General features: G+C 48.4%; 1 protein-coding gene across 1 annotated transcript; it reads left to right on the top strand.

Annotated features, from left to right (window-relative positions):
* The first annotated feature begins 352 nt into the window (after positions 1–352).
* Positions 353–9,150, top strand: LOC128948693 (interferon-induced very large GTPase 1-like). The gene is made up of 2 exons (XM_054293467.1): positions 353–406; positions 1,685–9,150. Exon 2 carries the CDS (start codon positions 1,687–1,689, stop codon positions 9,013–9,015), a length of 7,329 nt encoding a protein of 2,442 aa, XP_054149442.1. The 5' UTR covers positions 353–406; positions 1,685–1,686; the 3' UTR covers positions 9,016–9,150.
* Positions 9,151–18,445: the final 9,295 nt, after the last annotated feature.

Genomic DNA, 18,445 nt, shown 5'->3' with positions numbered 1-18,445 from the left:
CTTTCCAACCCTCAGCTAAAATCTTAACCCTTTAAAGTCATGATTCAGTCCCACCTGAAACCTTGCTCTGGTCACCTCCCCAGAAGAGCCCTAAGGAGTCTTTGCAACCTGGGCAATTCCCTGAGGAGGAGAAGGGTTGGCCTCCAGTGCTCCCTGGAATGAATACTCTGTGCCCATGGGTCACTTTCTCCTGACTGTCTGCTCTTCTCCTTTAGGATTTTTGGACTTTCCTTCCTGCTGCTCTTCTTCCTCAGTTCTTGAGGTGGTTCCCATCTTCTTCTCTACACCGTGCTGTGCATCCCAGGCCTGCCCTTGCTGCTGCGCTGTGTCCCCTGAACTGGGGCCCTCGGCTGCCGGTGTCTGCTGGGAAGCCAAGGCTGGGAGCAACGGGAGCATCTGCTGTGAGGTGGGTGAGGGGAATCAGAGCCCAGAGCCCTTGCACACATTGCCCAAATCTACAGGGATTCCTGAGGGAAAGGTGCCCCTGAAGGCTCTGGAAGGGTGCAGGAGCCCTTGGATCTATACCTGAGTCCAAGCCACTTGGATCAATACCTGTGCTGGTAAGAGTGCAGAGGCCTTGGTGGGATGGAAGCAAAATGCTCAGAAGAATTTTTTGCAAGGAATAAATCTCTCCAGTATCCAACTGAACTGAGACTGGGACAATTCTCAGAGTTGTGTGAAAAAGTCAAAACCCCAAAGGTTAAAAGGCAGGTGCCCAGTTGAAAGCTTGCAGGCACTTTTCCTCCTGTCACCAGAGATTTTGAACCTGTTGTCTCTGTGGTGGCTGAAGCCAAGACTGCACCCAATGGACACCTGCCTGATGTGTCCCTCTGTGCTAACGAGTAAGATATCACAGAGGGCACCTCTCTGATTTGGCTCCCAGCATTTCCAGTCTCTCCTGAAGGGCCTCCAGGATGACCCAGGCACAGCTGTGGGCAGGGACAAGGTGGATTTTCCCCCTGCACTGGGGTGGGCCCCTGAGGGTGCCAGGAAGCAGCTCCTGGGAAGAGGCCAGAGAGGGGCCAGGGAGGGGCTGCGCTGGCAGCTGGAGCAGGAGCACAGCTCAGAGCCCATGGGGGGCATGGGGGGAGTGTGTCTGGGGAGTGTGGGGTGCCATGGGGGGAGTGTGTGAGCGCTGCCTCCGGGTGCTGGGAGCAGCAGGCTGGGCCAGGCAGCGAGCAGGGCAGCCGTGGGCTGGGCAGAGGGTGCAGGATGCAGGCAGGGCTGTTGGATGGGCAGAGGGGCTGTGCCAGTGCTCCAGGGAGCCAGGAATGGCCCCGGCTGTCTGCACTTGTGGATGGAGGAGTTCTGCTGGGAGGATGTGGGTGATGGTGAAGGCAGCACCTTGTCCAGGGCAGGCGGTGTGTCTGAGGGCTGAGGGAGTCTGTCTCTGGGTAGGGGTGTGTGTGTGTCTGTCTGTCTGTCTGTCTGTCTGTCTCTATGTCTGTCTCTATGTCTCTGTGTTGTCTCTAGAATACACACAGCTTCAGGGTTGATCCTGCAAACAAGAAAGCAACAGGCACATCCAAGTTTCTGGGAAGGAGACCCTGGCTCTTGTGCCATCCCAGGCTGGGCTCCAGCAGCCAGGTGGGAGCAATCCCAAGGGCTGCCGCTGCTTCTGAGCTTCTACCAGGAGCCTTGGGCCTCCCTTAACTTAGGGAAAGTCTCTGTTCTTCCTCCAAAGACATGGCTTTACAGGAGGACACTCAGGAAGGGGATGCAAAGGCAAAGCTCCTGGCAGAGGCATTTGAGAAGGAAGGACTGGATGCTGGATACTGGCTGCCCAAAATGACACAGATGCTGGGAATCAAGTGCAGAGAAGCCCTGCAACATCTGGAATATGAGGACTACCTCAGGCTGGAGTGTGAGGTACGGCACTCCTGGGAGAAAAAGGCACTCCAGAAACTCCTGAAAATAACAGATGACAAAATGACCACTAAAGAGGTGCAGAAGGAGCACTCGGAGAAAACAAATCAAAGACAAGAAGTGGCCAAACAAGCTCTGAAGGATCAGGCAGAAATGCTCCACAGCCACAGGCACAGCCAGGATGCTCTGAGGGAGAAAGCAGAGACTCTGTGGCAAGCCATGGAGATTCCCAAAGAGTTCTGGCCACCGCCAAAGAAACCCTTGGCAGATGTGCTGGAGAGCATCCAGAAGCAGCTGGAGCAGCAGGATCTGTCAGCAGGCAGTGGGAAGAACATCCCTGACACAGAGGTGCTGAGGCGGGCATCCTGTGGACTGGCCCTGCAGGGAATCTACAGAACCAGCAGACCTGAAGATTTGCTGGCAAAGCGAGAGCAGCTCCTCAGGGTTCCTGAGGGATTCCAGCTCGCTGGTCCAGAGCAAGGATCACTACTTGAGAGGAAGGAGTTCTCCTCCTCTGCAGCAGAATCCACTTTCACCAAGTCCATGGAGCAGCTGGGTTTCAGCATGAGCATTTCTGCCATTGTCTGGAAGTTCATTCTGAGAGGAAGTTTAGATCACAGCAACTCCTCGCAGTCACAGGACACCCATCAGTCCCACTCTGAGCAGAGCTACTTTTGCATCACCAAGTACCAGTACATCCCTCTGGCCTCCTGCTACTTCCAAAGGCATCAGCTTTGCCTCTCGGATGCGGCTCTGCGGGAGCTGCAAGACATGGAGCAGCACCTTTTGAGCTTCACTCAGGGAGAAGACAACCCCACCTTGGTGAAGATGTGCGAGAGCTTCTTCAGCAGGTTTGGATCCCACATAAACCAGGGTCCTATCCACTTTGGGGGGATATTCTGGTGGAAGGCGTCTACAGAAGGATTCCAAGCCGAGCAGCGGGAAGAGGTGAAGCGACAAACATCTGAAGCACTGAACAGCTTTGTTGGGGCGAGCTGGGGTGGCTTCTGGACCAGTGTAGAAGGGACCCTGGATGTTTCCAAATCCAGCTCACAGGCTTCTGTCTTGGGGAGAGCCAGAGAGAGTTCTCATGCAGCAATTCAGCTCTGCATGGTCAACACAGGGGGCCCAGCAGACACATCTTCCCTTCCTCAGTGGAAAACGGGGCTCGTGTCTGATAACACAACGTGGTGCGTTATCGACCGTGGCTTTGAGCTGATCCCAGTGTGGGACATCATCCTGTACAATCACTGTGGGGATTTTAAGTCTGTTGGTCAGATGAGCAGAGCCCTCAGGGCTGGGTACAAAGCACTGACAAATCAGAGCGTCGGCACCGTTTTTGGAGAGGAATTGAGCAGTGCAGTGCAAGAGGCCAGAGATTTCATGGAGACTGTGAAGACTTGGGACGTGACAAAAGTGGATGAAAGGAAGCTGCTCATGCTGATGGAGCTAAAAGATAATCTGAATGCAAAAACCAGGAACCCCAGTGTGTGGATCAACGTGTGCCTGTCGGACAAAGCCCTGCAGGACTTCCTGGCGAAGACCGTGCGGAGATGCCAGGAGTCAACTCCCGAAAACACCACCTCTATCAAGGTAATGTTGCGGAGCCTCCTGAATCCTCATATCTACTCTGTCAAGGACTTCCCTGAGGCTTCCTTCATTATGCAATGGGTCTTCCAGACTGAGCAGCTGCTTCCCAGACCGGCCCAAGTCTCTGAGCTTCAAGAGCTCATCAAAACACTGCAGCAAATGCAGGAGCACATTCATGCTGTCACCTATGCACCAGGAAGCTCTGCTTCTGACATTCATGAAGCAAAGAGAGAAGCTACCCTGAACAGCAGCCTGGCCATTTATTCCTTACTCCAGTCTCTCCAGGAACAGGCTCAGAAGGACATGGAGCTGTTGGTGCTCTTGATTGCGACCAGCACAGGGTACCAGGTGGAAAGCAGCACTTTTCAGCACCTCCTTGGACACCCAGAAATTCAGTACATGGCCAAGGAAATGGAAGCGGCACATGTGAAGTACACGAACCTGAAGGAGCAAGATGCCGACAGAGCTGAAGCCTCCCTCCTGCTGACGGGTCTGACTGTGACACCTGAAGGTCAAGAGCTATCCCCTGAGCAGAAGAGGGAGCGTTTAGTTTTCATGGAAGATCACATGAAAGGCTTGTGGTCCCCACGGATAAAGAATCTCCTCCAAAAGCACAGTGGAGATGAAGATTGGGAGGGGCTGGAACGGGACTTGGACTCCTTGATCAGTGGTTGCTTGGATGACAAATGGGATGAACAGAGGATGCAGAACATACTGAGCAACCTGGAAGACACTTTTCCAACACCTGAGGCACCCAGTCAGTCGCAGTCCAAGTCAGACAGCAGCCAATCCAAAGAAAATGTAGCCATCGCAAACAAGGAGTTCTTCCAGCTGCTCAAGCGCCTTGGACTGGTAAGTAAATATCCCAGGAAAATGGAGATGGGAGATTTCTGCACCATCTGCAAGACGTCTCTGCAGGACGGCCAGCCCAGCCAGGACAAGGAACTGCCATTATACTTCTTGCAAAAGCTGTTGACTGTGGATTACCGGGTGAGGTACCTGACTTGCTTGGAAGGGAGCAACCCAGGCCTTGCACCTGTGCCACACACCAGAGCGCAAGACGAGCAACAATCAGACTCCTTTGAAAAGTTTTTTGATGATTCAGAGGAAGCCTCTGCTGAACCTGAAAGCATGGACAGCCATGTGCACCCCATGGACCTGCAGATGGCCATTTTCCATTGTGCTGATGACTTCCTGAGACAGTCCCTGGCAACCAAGCTGGCATTCTGCCAACTGGCGCTGCCTCTGCTGGTGCCCAACCCGAGCACTTCACACATCGAGTTCCCTCTCTATGCCTTCAGCCAAATCCAAAGGAGCTGGAAAGAGGTGGACAAGTCAGGAAGGCAGGCCCAAACAAAGAGTTACAACAACAAACTCATCTTTCAGGCACAGACACCCATTGTGTCCTTCATCCGCATTGGCAGCTCGGCCTCCTCTTCCAAGTCCCAGCTCCTCAATGCTCTGCTCAGCAAACGCAAACACGACACTTTCTTCCACCGCCACTGCAGAGGCAGCACAACAGAGCGTTTGCTGATGGAAGGGCTGGTGGAGATCGCCTGGTACTGCCCTGGTGGAAGCCCAGATGACACCTTTGAGCGCTGTGTGGCTTTCTGTAACCTGCATGGAGATGCCAGGGACCACGGAGCACAGCTGCAGTTTCTGCAGGAGATATCTGCTGTCAACGTGGCTCTTGTGTCCGATTGGAAGCAGATGGACAACAGGGGGAAAAAGCTTCTGCAGGACCTGTGGCAGTCACAAAGGCCTTTGGTTTGTCTTCTCACAGAAAAAGAAAAGGTTCCAGCTGGACAAGCCAGCACAAAAATAAAAATAGGGATCAAGAACAGAAATGAAGCAGAGCTGATGGACCAACTGACCAAGACAATTGGGAATCTCCTGGAAGGGTCTAATCCATGTTTCAGCCTGGAGGCCTGCGTGGACAAAGCTCGCCAGCATGGATTCATAGTAGATGTAGATCGAGCTGCGTGTCTGACAGCCAAAGCAAAGGCAAAGGAGCTGGTGGAGCTTCTGAAGAAAGAGAAGCTGTCTGAGATCAAATCCAACCTGCTGCCACTTCAAGGAAAACTGTGGTACCAGTGGTGCCAAAAGGACAAAGAACTCACTCGCTTGCAGGAGAAGGGGAACAAGAGCATTGAGCATCACCGGAGCCAAATTGAATATGAGAAGAAAACAGTAAGAAAAAAGCAACTTGACAAAGCTTTCCCTCTCAACAAACTGATGAATCCGTTCCTTGGCTTTCTGCAGGCCCAGCCAGCAGATACCAAGAAATACTTCCTGCACTGGATGAAGGTCTTTATGCATGAGCTCTCTTGTGGTCGCCTTGAAGATTTGAGGAGAGACTATCACGAGTTATGGTCTCAAATGCTGACAGAAAAAAAAAAACAGCAGGAAAAAAACTGTGTGAACAGTGATTTGATCAATCAACTGGATTTCATTTCTGATGAAATCAATGATTCATCCATTGGCCTGGAGCACCTTCTGAGAGAGGCAGGGCAGATTTATGAAGCTCTGGAATTAATGAACTCCAAGAAAAACAATTTTGTCAAACTGCCAGAAATTGCAGCAGATCTGATGGTTTCAGGGTATCCCATGGAGCTGATGGATGGGGACGCTTCTTACCTGCCCTTGCGCTGGGTGGGAGCAATCTTTGACAGCTTAATTGGGAGGCTGGGGGACAAACGAGTGTTTGTGCTCTCCGTGCTCGGCATCCAGAGCACAGGCAAGTCCACCCTGCTGAATGCCATGTTTGGTCTGCAGTTCAATGTCAGCGCAGGGAGATGCACCCGCGGGGCCTTCATGCAGCTCATCCCAGTGGGCGAGGAGCTGCAGCACGACTTGGGCTTTGATTTTGTGCTGGTGGTTGACACAGAGGGACTTCGTGCCATTGAGATGGCCAATAAACAGTCCCTGAACCATGACAACGAGCTGGCCACCTTTGTCATTGGTGTTGGCAACTTGACTGTGATCAATATCTTTGGAGAAAATCCATCAGAAATGCAGGATGTTCTCCAGATTGCTGTGCAGGCTTTCCTGAGGATGAAGAAAGTCAATCTTTCCCCAAGCTGCCTCTTTGTCCACCAAAATGTGGGAGAAGCAACTGCCAAGGAGCAGAACATGGAAGGACGAAGGCGTTTGCAGGAAAAGCTGGATGAAATGACCGTGGTAGCTGCTCAGCAGGAATTCTGTGATGTCTCCTCCTTCAGCGATGTCATTGGCTTTGAGGTGAACACCCATATTCACTACTTTGCTCACCTGTGGGAAGGAAACCCCCCAATGGCACCACCCAACCCCACCTACAGCCAGAATGTCCAGCAACTCAAGAACAAAATGCTCCAGGCTGCCAAGGATTCACAGTGCAGCATTTTGAGGCTCTCGAGCCTGAAAGATCGTATTGGTGACCTCTGGAATGCTTTGCTGAATGAAAACTTTGTTTTCAGCTTCAAGAATTCCCTGGAGATTGCTGTCTACAGGAAATTGGAAACTGCCTTTAGTCAGTGGACCTGGAGGCTGAGGAGTCACATCTTAGATGTACAGATGAGACTGGACAACAAAATTCGCAATGGGGACTGGCAAAATGTCACTATAAAACACCTTGAAGGGCTGGTGCAAGAGACAAGTGACGCCATTGAGAAAGAAGTGGAAAAGTATTTCAAGGAAGACAAAGACCGTGAGACACTGGTCCAGTGGAAATCAAGCACAGAGCTGAAGCTGCAAGAACTAAAACAGACTCTTCTTCATGAAACAAAAAAGAAATGTGACAATCTCATTGAGCTACAGAAGGAGCAGAGGAAACTGGATGCAAGGAAGTTGGACTATGAAGATGAGCTCCTGAGAAGGAGTCGGGAGCTGGCTGTGACTCTGAAAGGGAAGAGCCTCAGTGAGAGAGAACTGAAGGACGAATTTACTCGTGTCTGGAACGAGTGGATTGCCAAAGTCTCCCGAGCTGCTCGTCCTCTGGAATGGGTGGATATTGATGCAGAAATCGAAGATGTCCTTCTTGAGCACTTTAAGGAGCCAGGTTTCCATGCACGGATCATGTCATTTCCCAGGGGCAGAGGGTTTTCTTTTGATCCAGATAAACACATCATGAAGAAAAAGTACTTTGGCTATTTCTCAGATCCCAGGGGCCTTTCCAAAGCTGATGTGATCAACTTTCAGCACATCACAGACAACATCATAGCACGTGTGATAGCAAACATTGCTAAGAAGGAAGAGGAGAAACGCGATTACAGTCGAAATTTTATTCATGAAATACTGAATGAAGTACAGGAAGGTGTGAATTCTGTCCCTAGCAATGCCAAATGTACTTTTAACAAAGAGTACAGCATGGATTTGTCTCTGTATCTGTGCAGGATGGCAGCAGAAAGGTTTAAAGCCATGCACAAAGCATTCCAAATGGCAAATGACCCAGTTGTGTACCTGAGCAGCAAGAGAGAAGATTTCTTCCAATGTTTCCAGATTTCCTGCCAAGGAGCCACTTCTGTCACAACTTTTGCTGCTTTCCTCTGTGACAAGGTTGCCCCAGCTCTTTGCCAGGCAGTCTTTGAAAGGACGGCTAAAGACATGGCTGAGGAAATGCAGGGCAAATTCCCAGATTTCAGGGGCAACAGAGCCAATCTGGAAGTTTGCATCCTCAGATACCTGGCAGAAGAAGAAAATTTTGAGTATTTCAAGCAGTACCTTAATTTTCCAAAGGAATTTTTTCAGAGTTACATTGAGACACAGGTTAGGAAGCACTTTTTTGATGGGAATAGGAGGCTGGGGATGTTTTTAGATTCCTCCCTTAATATTCTCTATCGAAACATCCTTTCAGCTGTTTCTTCATCAACCCGAGCTGTCAAAGACAGAAAAGAGAGAGGAGACAAAGTCTCTCTTTGGCTGGATGAATTTTGCAGGGAACTGTCAGAGATGATCAACTTGCCCAGAAGTGACCTGAAGGGCATCGAGCACCAGGAGGTCACAGACATTGAGTTCCTGAGCAGTGCCATGGCAGAAGCTCTGAATGACCTGAAGGAAAGGCTCATGAAAGAATTGGCTGGTGCTGACCTGAGCTCATTTCCAAGGCAGCCTCACACCATCCTGGCAGAGCACTTTGCAGGGTGCTGGGAGCAGTGTCCATTTTGTGGGGCTGTCTGCACAAACACAATGCAGAATCACGATGGAGACCATCAGGTGGTCTTCCATCGCCCACAAGCTTTGACAGGATTTACATGGTGGGAAATTTCCCCTGGCATCGAGTATAATACACACGAACTGATCATTGATATTTGTTCCAGCCTTGTTGCAAGTGACAGCAGATTCAGATTTGGTGGTGGCCAATGGATCCCTTACAAAACATACCGTAATGCTGGACCTCCTGTTTCCACTTGGAAAATTCTTCCTGATTCATCCATGCAGGCGTACTGGAAATGGTTTGTGTCTCATTTCAGAACAGAGCTGGAAGGTTTGTACGATCAGAAATTTCAGGGTAGAGGAGAAATCCCTGAGGCGTGGCAGAGAATTACCAAGGAGGAAGCTCTGTCTGAGCTTGGGAAGTGTTAGGCCACGTCTATGGGGAGGAAGAACCACAACAGCTTTGCAGTTTAGGAGAACTTTGTACCAGGCGCTCCACAAAATGCAGTTACAATGATGACACTCTCAAACCATGTTCAGATAACGGCATCTAACTTTTCCCAAATTTGGGTGAAATAAGGCAAGCTACTGTGGCCATCTCTCAGCAACTCTCTCACTTCATGAGAAAGCCAGAATCCTCTTGCCTGATCTTCTTAAAGCACCTTGTGAACCTCAAGAATTAGAAATTCTTGGTTCATTAGCAATGGAATTTTGTGCTGAGTTTCAGTAGCAGGGAGATCCACAATTAAATGTTACCCCCCATCATCCTGTGTACAGAAATTCAAGCTTGTGGTGCAATTGTACTGCCCCATATCCCCCCATGGCAATTGCCAAGAAATATTAGCTCATTTGTAGATAGAAGCTGGCAAGGCATTCCTTCCAAAATTAAAAGTGGCCCATGTAGCTTTGGACAGCTCACTGTGATAGCAGCTAATGTTAAAAAAGCCATCAAGAGAAAACATGGAGAAAAAAGATTGACCCATCATTATGAAAAAAACTGTAATAGCAATTTCAAACCCTAGAGCCTTGCAAAGTGAGTTACATCAATTTATTTCCACCTCAACTTCCATCAGGTGAGGCATTAAAACAATTAAACCAATTGGGGTGTTGGCTGAGCAAAGTAGTCAATACTACTCCCATTGCAGTTAGTAACTTGATGACAGGTGTTAGTGCTGTCAAACATGCAACCTTACAGAACAGAGCTGCCATGGATTTTCCTTCACTGGCACATGAATATAGTTGTGAGGATTTGAAAGGACTGCATTGTATGAACTTGTATGATCATTCAGTGTCCATACACAAACAACTTCAAAAACTGAGAGGTTTTACAAATCAAATGATGGGCCTTAGTTAGATGACTTGTTTGAAAGTTGGAGTTTTACACCTTAGCTAAAAGAACTTTGCAAAATAGGTTTATAGGTATTGATTGTTATAGTAGCAATATTGGTAATAGTGCATTGTGAACTTCACTGAGCACAAAAAATGATGAACAAGGCCATCAAAAAAGTGTTTTCTATCCAAGAGAGAGAGGAAATGTGAGAAATAAATTTGTGGAGAGTTCTCAAGGCCTGACAAAAGGCCCACACAGTATCCATCTGTATGCAAACTTTGAGATAAGAGATGCTGACTTAGAAATGCCATAGAATAAGACAGATATGGTTGAGAGAAATAGAGCTAGAGAAAAGTTTTGAAAGATGGCCTTGCAAATAAGATTAGATACTTTAGAGAAACAGAACTATAAAAAATGCATTGTAAGAGCAACCACAAGGGGTAGTTTTAAATAGTTCACTTTAAGGCATCTACACCAGTGTAGCAAAAAACTAATAAGCTGAGAAACGCTTTTAATGTTTTGTAATTAAGAAATAGTCAGCTTCCAATTGTGATGGCGTGAATTGGAACATCTTTATTGTATCATCCTTCATATGAGACTGAAAAATAGAATGAAAAGTTTTTAAAACTCCTCTCAGTTGCCCCATCTGTGGGTAAGAAAAGGGCTAAAATCCAACACCCCAGAGGCAGATTTCCTGCAGCAAGGAGCTGTCCTGCTTGGAGAAATGGCTGCAGGGCCTGAGGCCAGCTCCACACTGGCTGCAAGCTGGGCTGCTTGGCTTTTGGGTGTCATCCTTCCCTCCCTCATTGCAGCCTCCTGGATCAACTGAGGCCGTTCTCCCAGCAGGAGCTGTTGTGCCTGCAGGCTCAGGAGAGCAGTGACACGACTGCCCCAGGCTCAGGCAGTGCTTTCACTCCCTGTCTCAGGGGTGCTGTGTCTCTCTCCAGGGCAGCTGCTCCTGCTCAGGTGCCTGGGGCTGCTGCCTTTCCCTCCAGCCCTCAGCCCCAGCAGGAGCTGCTCCTGCCCTTGGCCTCTCTGCTGAGCAAAAGCCTTTGGAGTGCCCCATGTGGAGAATCCTGTCTGCAGCACCTTCTGCAGCAGCCCTCGGGGCAGTGCTGGTGCTGCCCAGGCAGGCTGGTGGCACCAGAGCCGTGCTCTGGAGAAGGTGGCACCAGCTGGCTCTGCCCCAGGGAGCTGTGGGGGCTTTTGCTGTGCAGGTGCTGAAACCACGCTGGCAATGGGAGGGCCAAGCCCTCCTGGAGAGCTGCTGAAGGGCTGCTTCAGCCTCATCCCCTGCAGGCTCTGTGTCAAGAATGCATATTATATGATTGGCTCTTCACAAATATTAAAATGCATACTATATGTGTTATGTTGGAAAGTTATGTTGTATTAATGTCTTTTAAGTAGTAGTTTTTAGGCTATAGGATAATTTAAAATAGAAGCTATGTGATGGAAGATACTTTTCTAACTAGCTCAAGGAATGGATAAGAGAATCAAGAAATTCTTTGCAGTGAGATAACAGCAAAAAGACATCAAAAATCCCAAGAGAAGAATTATTGCCTCCTTATCAGGAAGAACCAGACTTCAAGGGACCCAGATGATTGATTTACAAGACGAGGGCGGGAGTAGAAAAAAACCAGAAAACACCCTTTGTTTGAAAGGAATTTTTGAATCATGTATGAGATATATGAATATGCAACAGGCTATTGCTTTTAAGGATTAATCCTTTGTTACCAAGGTGTGCTTTGCAGAAAGAGTAAAATGCACCCAGATATCTGTAACTCTTTGCTTTTTATTATCCTTTATTGTCCTAGTCTGCTTGTCCAAATTCTTATTGCTCTAATTTTTTATTAGTATTTTAGTAACTATTTTATTACTCGTAAACTTTTAAACTTTTAAAACAATGTTTTGGCGTTTTTCAAACTCTGCTAATAAAGGAGTTGATTTGGACTGCTCTGTGTCTCCTTTGTGTTCAGGGGAGCCACAGCTGGGGGTGACTCCAGCTCTGTGTGCTGCAGACAGGCAGGGGACAGGGGGTGGCACTGGGGAAGGGTGTGGGACAGCAGAGGCTCTGCTCCATTCAGGGTCTCTGCTCCACCAGCAGCTTCACTGTCTGCAGGGACAGTGAGAGGGCAGAAAGCCACAAACCACAACATCCAGGGAAACCAATGTCAGTGGCAGGTGCCAAGGGAGGCAGGGCTGGGAACCAAGCCTGGCCTGTCACACACACAGAGAGCTGAGACGGTTGATCCCAGCAAGGTTCTGCGCTCTGGAGCTGCTCAGCTGGGAACCTGCAGGGCAAAAGGAGAACGAGCCCAAACTCTGCCAAGCCCAGCCCTGGCCAAGCAGACCCGGAGCCAGTGACAGGAGCCAGAGCTGGGCCATGTGAGCGTTTGCTGCATGGCCTGAGTGCTGGGGACTGGGACACCTGGCCTGGGAGGGGATTTGGGCTGGCTCCTGGAGCCAGACTGGGAGTGGAGGTGCCCCTGGCTATGGTTCCACCCTCTGGACTGCTTGGGGAATGTCCCAGTGCAGAGAGACTGGGGGTTCCCAGTGCTACAAGGGGGCAGTGGGGAGGACCGACTGCAGCAAGGGGTGTGACCTCGGGCCTGGGCTGGGGTATCAGGAGGGTGCAGGGTCCCTCACCTGCTACTCTCACCTGCTACCCTCACCTGTTCCAGCTCCCTCTCCAGTACAGCCAGACTGTTCGCTGCATCTTTCCCTGTCTCTGCCAGGACCCCTCAGACAAAGTGTCCCCTCCTCACAGAGTTTGCTTGTCTCCTTTTAAATCCCATTTCTCAGTTCTAGCTGGTTAAGAAGCGATAATTAAAACAAAAGGAACAGGGAAAGGATTAGGCCGGAATACCATAAACCTGTATTTTCAAAAATTTCAGGGATGTGCCAACCACAATAAGATTTTGCTAATTATTTTCTGTTTCAAGGGCAGGGAGTTAATTAAGTCGCCGCCTCCAATAGGCAAACTCGCAGCTCCAATATGCCTCTGGAATGTGCCTATGATGTGGTATATAGACTTCTTCTCCACCACAACTATCAGTTATGAGACACTGGTCTATAATATTATGAATTGGTCGTTCTCTTATTTGTGCTATAGCCAATAGAGCAAGAATCAATTGATCTAAGTTCCCTATTAATCCAATGGCTGCTGGAAGGGTCCCGTCTCCCAATCTCAAAGGTATCCCAAAAAAATCACAAGCAATGCGTTCTATAATTAGCTGACTAAATACATAACCATAGCAAAACAAGCAAATCAATTGTCTCTCCTTCTCTTCCCTCTTACTTTCCACCATGAGTTAAAGCAAAGTGTGCAAACAATACATATCCATGGATGACACCTTAAACCATGTTTACCACACTCCCAACGTTTTACTTGTCTCTGAGCTCTTTCAACAACAGATGTTATCAATCTTAATTTCTGGAATTGCAGTTCTGTAATCAATTCTAATAATGTTGCTGGTGGGTGATCCTGGAGGAGATCTTCGATCTTTTTAGGCCATTCCCACCGATTCAGAAAGTCTTTTATTCTTTTTCCACCGGCATTCTTCTGCCTCCAAGCTCAAGGGAATTGTGGTCTGTAGCCACTCCAGGATGCTTAGTTCCTTCTTAATAAATCAGGGTTAATATAAATCAACTAAAATCCCATCATAGTATCACATTCTTGGAATTACATGTTCCAACAATATTTTAGCCACCGTTTGAGCTGTAGCCCGAGCTGCTATAAATGCTTCAACTCACTGAGTTAATTGATCTGTTATAACTAACAAATATTTTCACCAACCCACTTTAAGCAATTCTATAAAATCAACCTGGATCTTTTCAAATAGCCTGTAGGCTGTTTTGCATCCTCCAAAGGGAGGGCTTCTTAACACCTTCTTATTTACCTTTTAACAGGTAAGACACCCCTGGGTAATTTGCTTTCCAATTTCAAATATCCTCATACACCCATAAAATTTTAAAAAGTGATCACAAAAGGCTCTTGTTCCCCAGGGTGTCCATCTATGCAAGTTACCTAAGATCTAATGTGCCACTGGTTTTTGGCATCATAACCCTGCCATCAGAAAAAACTCACTTTCCCTCCTTAAATGTTGCTCCTAATTTCCTTATAGCTGCCAATTCTGCTAGCGGAAGGGAAAGTGTCTCTTGCTGAATTTCTATTTTTTTGTAAGGTCATGATTTCAGTATCTCCCTTTCTTAAGCTTGCTCTTTTTGCTTCTTCGTCGGCCAAATTATTTCTCTGACTCTAATATCCCTCACTCTCTGGTGTTCCTTTACATGAACTACTGCTATTTTCTTTGAGCCTTTTAAAGCTTCAAGTATCTGAATTATCAATCCCCCATGTATTAAACCTTTCCCTTGAGTGTTTATAAGTCCCCTTTCCTCCTAAATTTTTCTAAAAGTATGTACTTCACTAAAAGCATATTTGGAGTCTGTATAAATAGTCCCTTCTTGCCTTTTTAGTATTAATAATGTACAGAATAATGCATAAAATTCACAGGCTTGTGCTGACCAGGAGGGACTAAGGGGACCAGACTCCTTTACCCTAAACTTTTTCCCACTTCACCTGAATGCCAACCCGTGTCAATAATTTCTAGAGTATCTTCTTCAGTTAAAGAATAAATTTTAAGTTTTCCTTCACAGGGTTTTATCTGTAAATTTAAGGCTATTATTAGATCTCTGCCTAACAAATTATTCTCGGCCTCTGGTATTAACAATAAATCATTTACTCCAAATTTGTTATCTGTTTCAATTTGCACCCCTTTTATTAGAGGAACAGGGAAAGCCTCTCCCGTAATTCCGATTACTGAAACTCACTCACGACTTATCTCACATCCATGGGGTAATTTTGTCACTGTCGACCAAGAAACTCCTGTATTGACTAAAAATACAACTACTTCACTCTGAGGACCTATTCTTAGTTTTATTATTAAGGCCTCTTCTGATTGTATTTTGGTCCTCTTCATTAGACAAAACTCTTGACCGCTCTGATTCTCCTGAGAAGTTTTCTCATCTTGCTGTTTCGTTCTGCAATTTTTTTGCAGGTGCCTCTTTTTATGACAATAAAAACAGGTGGGTCCCGCACCCTTCAAAGTGGGGCAAGAATTTTTTAAGTGTCTTTTCTAGTGGCGGGAAAAATGCACAGGTCTTGTGTTCCTAAAAACAGATCCTGACATCCACTGTTTGTTTTTCCCTGCAGATATTTCTGTATTCAAAGCTGCCTGCATTTCTTGAACTGCAGCCACCAAAATTCTGGCATCTGCTTTCTGCTTTTTCTTATTTCTCTTTACAAACGCCCTTTGTGCTTCTCTCAGTAACTCTTGAAGTCCCCTGTCCTGCCAGTCTTCTAATTTTTCCAGCTTTTTCCTGATGTCACTGTAAGATCTGGTCACAAACTGAATTTTTAACAGAACCTGCCCTACTGCAGTATCAGTATCTATACCTGGATATAATTGCAAGTCTCTTTTTAATCTTTTTAACCATTCTGCCGGCGACTCATATTTTTTCTGATGCTCACTCAAAACTTTTCCTATATTATGTCCTTTAGGCACTGCCCTCTGAATTTCTTGATTTTCTTCCCTTTAGGATTCCCATTCATCCCAAAACCGTATTATCATCCCCAGTGGGCTGTCCTGAGGAATGCTCCCCCACTCATGGCTCCCAGATACCTCAAACCACTGCGAATTTTTCACACAATCCGCAGGCCCTGGGTCAAGGAATTTACTTTTTCCCTGACCCATTCCTGGCAGCAACAAACTAAGAAATCCCCGGTACCAGGAGAGTCTTAGTTTCCCACACTCACCTCGTGGCTCAACTTCCTTACCTACTACTCTGTCACACTGCCTTTTCAATCTACCTGTTCCACTCCTATCTCTCCCTCTGCAATCTACTTGTTCCACTCCTATCTCTCCCTCTTTCTCAATTTATTAGCCCCATCCTCTCACCATCTAATCACATACTAAATTACCTGCTACCAACCCCTCCAAGGAAATTGAACCTATTCATTCACTCTCTTTCTCAGTCTCCCTACTGAGTCAATCCCTCCTGTCCAAGGGCCTTCCCACAGGTGCCTGGACCAGGGATCCCCTCCTTCCCCCTGGGTCAAACCCTTCTGGGGTCCCCACTCATTCACTTTTCTTTCACCTCCCTCCTTTTCCAGCCAGTCTCCTCTCAGAGAACGTGAAAACGCGGTACTGGGAGGTCCCAATCATTTCGGGGGTCCGGGACTGCCCAGCCCCCGTCTCAGACACTCCACACACACTCACACATGCATACAGCCGCCCCCCGACCCAAAACCTTGTCATACTCACGGCCTCCTTTTCTCATGAGGGTCTTCGTGCACAAAGCAGTTTTCTATGGGTACTCTCTCTCCTATAAGCCAGCACTCTGATGGGAGCCTCTCCTGCGCGCTCTTAAAAACTAATGTGCTTATGCGTTATTGTAAAAAGGACTCTCTTTTCCCAAGGGAGAGTGGTCTAGCCTTGGGACCACTTAAAAGTCTGGTGGGGAGCTCCTTCCCAGAAGCTATCCACCTCCCTGGAGTTAAAAGACTCCCGGGTATCGGCACCTAAATTGTTATGTTTGCCCAATTATCCCATCAAAAAAAAAACCAAACAATATTTAAGGTAGCAGCAATTTTAATTGAATAATTTAGAAAATATATAAATAAGGGATAATTTGGTTCAAATAATAGCGCATAAGCAAAAGATACCGCGGGGTACAGAGGGCAGAGTTCTGGGACCCTTGTCACCTCACGTACAAGCTTGCCAAGTGAAAGTCACCCTTTATATGCCATGTGTCAATACCATCTCCTCCCATTTTCAGTTTGTCACTTTTCTGTCTCCGCCCTCATTACCACCCTTATCACGCATGCGCCACCACTCGGTTTGGTGGTCGCACAAGTCTTTGGGGGTCGTCACTGATGAAGGCTCTGTAGTCTTCTTCGTTGTCCTTTAATTCACCTTTGGGTTACACATGTGCATCAAGCCAGTACAATGTAAGCCAAGACTAACATATCACTGCATCTACATATCAAGGCAATAAATCCCTTATAATTAGCATTTTCTGGGACCCAACCGGGTTCTTGCTCATTTTTAGCAACTGTATCTTCAGCTTCTTTCCTGTGGTCCTTGAGAACATCTGCCATCTGCTGGGAAGGGTGGTGGAGCCCCTCCTCTCCCTCTCTTCTTTGGCATTACAACTTTTTAACTATTTTATTATTCCCAAATATTAATTATTGTATCAATATTGATTACTGTTTCAATTTTTATCAGCACGAATCATAACTATTTATCACAGTGGCAAAAGATAAAAAATCAAGGAATTTGATCAACCTTTTCCAGTCAGTGACAGCCTGCCTGGGTCTGCAGGAGAGATGATGGTGTTGGGGTGTGACTGTGGAGCCGAGCAGGAACTCTCCAGTGGGATCTGTCTGCTGCACACACTGCGAAGGACAGGGCTGCTGAAGGAAGGGGACATGGCTGGGGTGCGTGCCTGGGAGGAGCTGGGATGGGGATGGAAGGGCAGGTGGGGAGGTCTGAGAAGACCAATTTTGTTCTTAGTTTCCCTCCCTCCCCTTCTTCTCCGTCCCTCCCCAGAGAAGCTGTGGCTGCTCCACCCCTGGCAGTGTCCAAGGCAAGGCTGGACAGGACTTAGAGCATCCTGGGACAGTGGAAGGTGCCCGTGCCCATGGCAGAGGGTAAAACTTGATGGGCTTTAGGGTCCTCTTGCCACATGGAATCCATGACGACTTAGGGAGATGAGAATGGTACAGGGATACCTTTGAGCCCTCTCTGGTACATAAAGGAGATCCAAGAGAGACTTCTTAGCAGGGATGGAGTGCCAGGACACGGAGAATCTCTCCACACTGACGCAGGCCAGGCCTGGATGTGTTTTTTGGGATCTCTTTTCCCGCTTTCCTGGCTCCCCTCACGCGTGGGGCCCTCCTGGCCGCCAGGGGGCGCCATCGCGGTGGGGCGGGGAGCGGTGACGTCACTGCCACGCCGGGTGGGCCGATGCGGCGGCGGCGGTACCGGGAGCAGCGGGAACGGCCCCGGGAACAGCAGGAACAGCGGCACCGGGAGCGCCGGTAGCACTGCGAACGGCAGCAGCGGCAACAGCAGGAGCGCCAGCATGGAGTACGTGAGCCCCGAGCAGCTGGCCGGCTTCAGCAAGTACAAGGTAGCGGCGCTGACGGGGGCCGGGCTCGGGGCCTGGCGCTGTGAGGGGGGCGCTGAGGGGCAGTCGGGGCTGGGAGGGAAGGTTGGGCAGGGTTGGAGTGCACGGAGGAGGGGAGGCTCCAGCGGGGCATGGAGCCATGGTGGGAGATCCGAAGGGGCTGTAGGGAGAGCCGGGGTGTGGGGAGGGGATATGGAGGGAGTCCCAGGGTTTGGGGCGGAGGGAGGGGCTGCAGTGAAACCTGAGATTTAAAGGGAGCGATGGGGAAGTGTAGAGCGGTCCGAGTGTTGGGAGGGTCTGCGGTGAGATCTGGGGTTTTGGGGTGGCGGCCTTTACGGC

The sequence above is a fragment of the Melozone crissalis genome, unplaced genomic scaffold, assembly GCF_028551555.1.
Source record: "Melozone crissalis strain CALT ecotype California unplaced genomic scaffold, PUWL_Pcris_2 ptg000150l_1, whole genome shotgun sequence".
Classification (NCBI taxonomy): Eukaryota; Metazoa; Chordata; class Aves; order Passeriformes; family Passerellidae; genus Melozone; species Melozone crissalis.
Note: the sequence above shows the minus strand (reverse complement) of the source record. Positions and strands in the feature narration are given on the sequence as shown.

Coding starts and splice junctions, on each gene's coding strand:
- LOC128948693 (XM_054293467.1), top strand. CDS start 1,687: ATGGCTTTACAGGAGGACACTCAGGAAGGGGATGCAAAGGCAAAGCTC.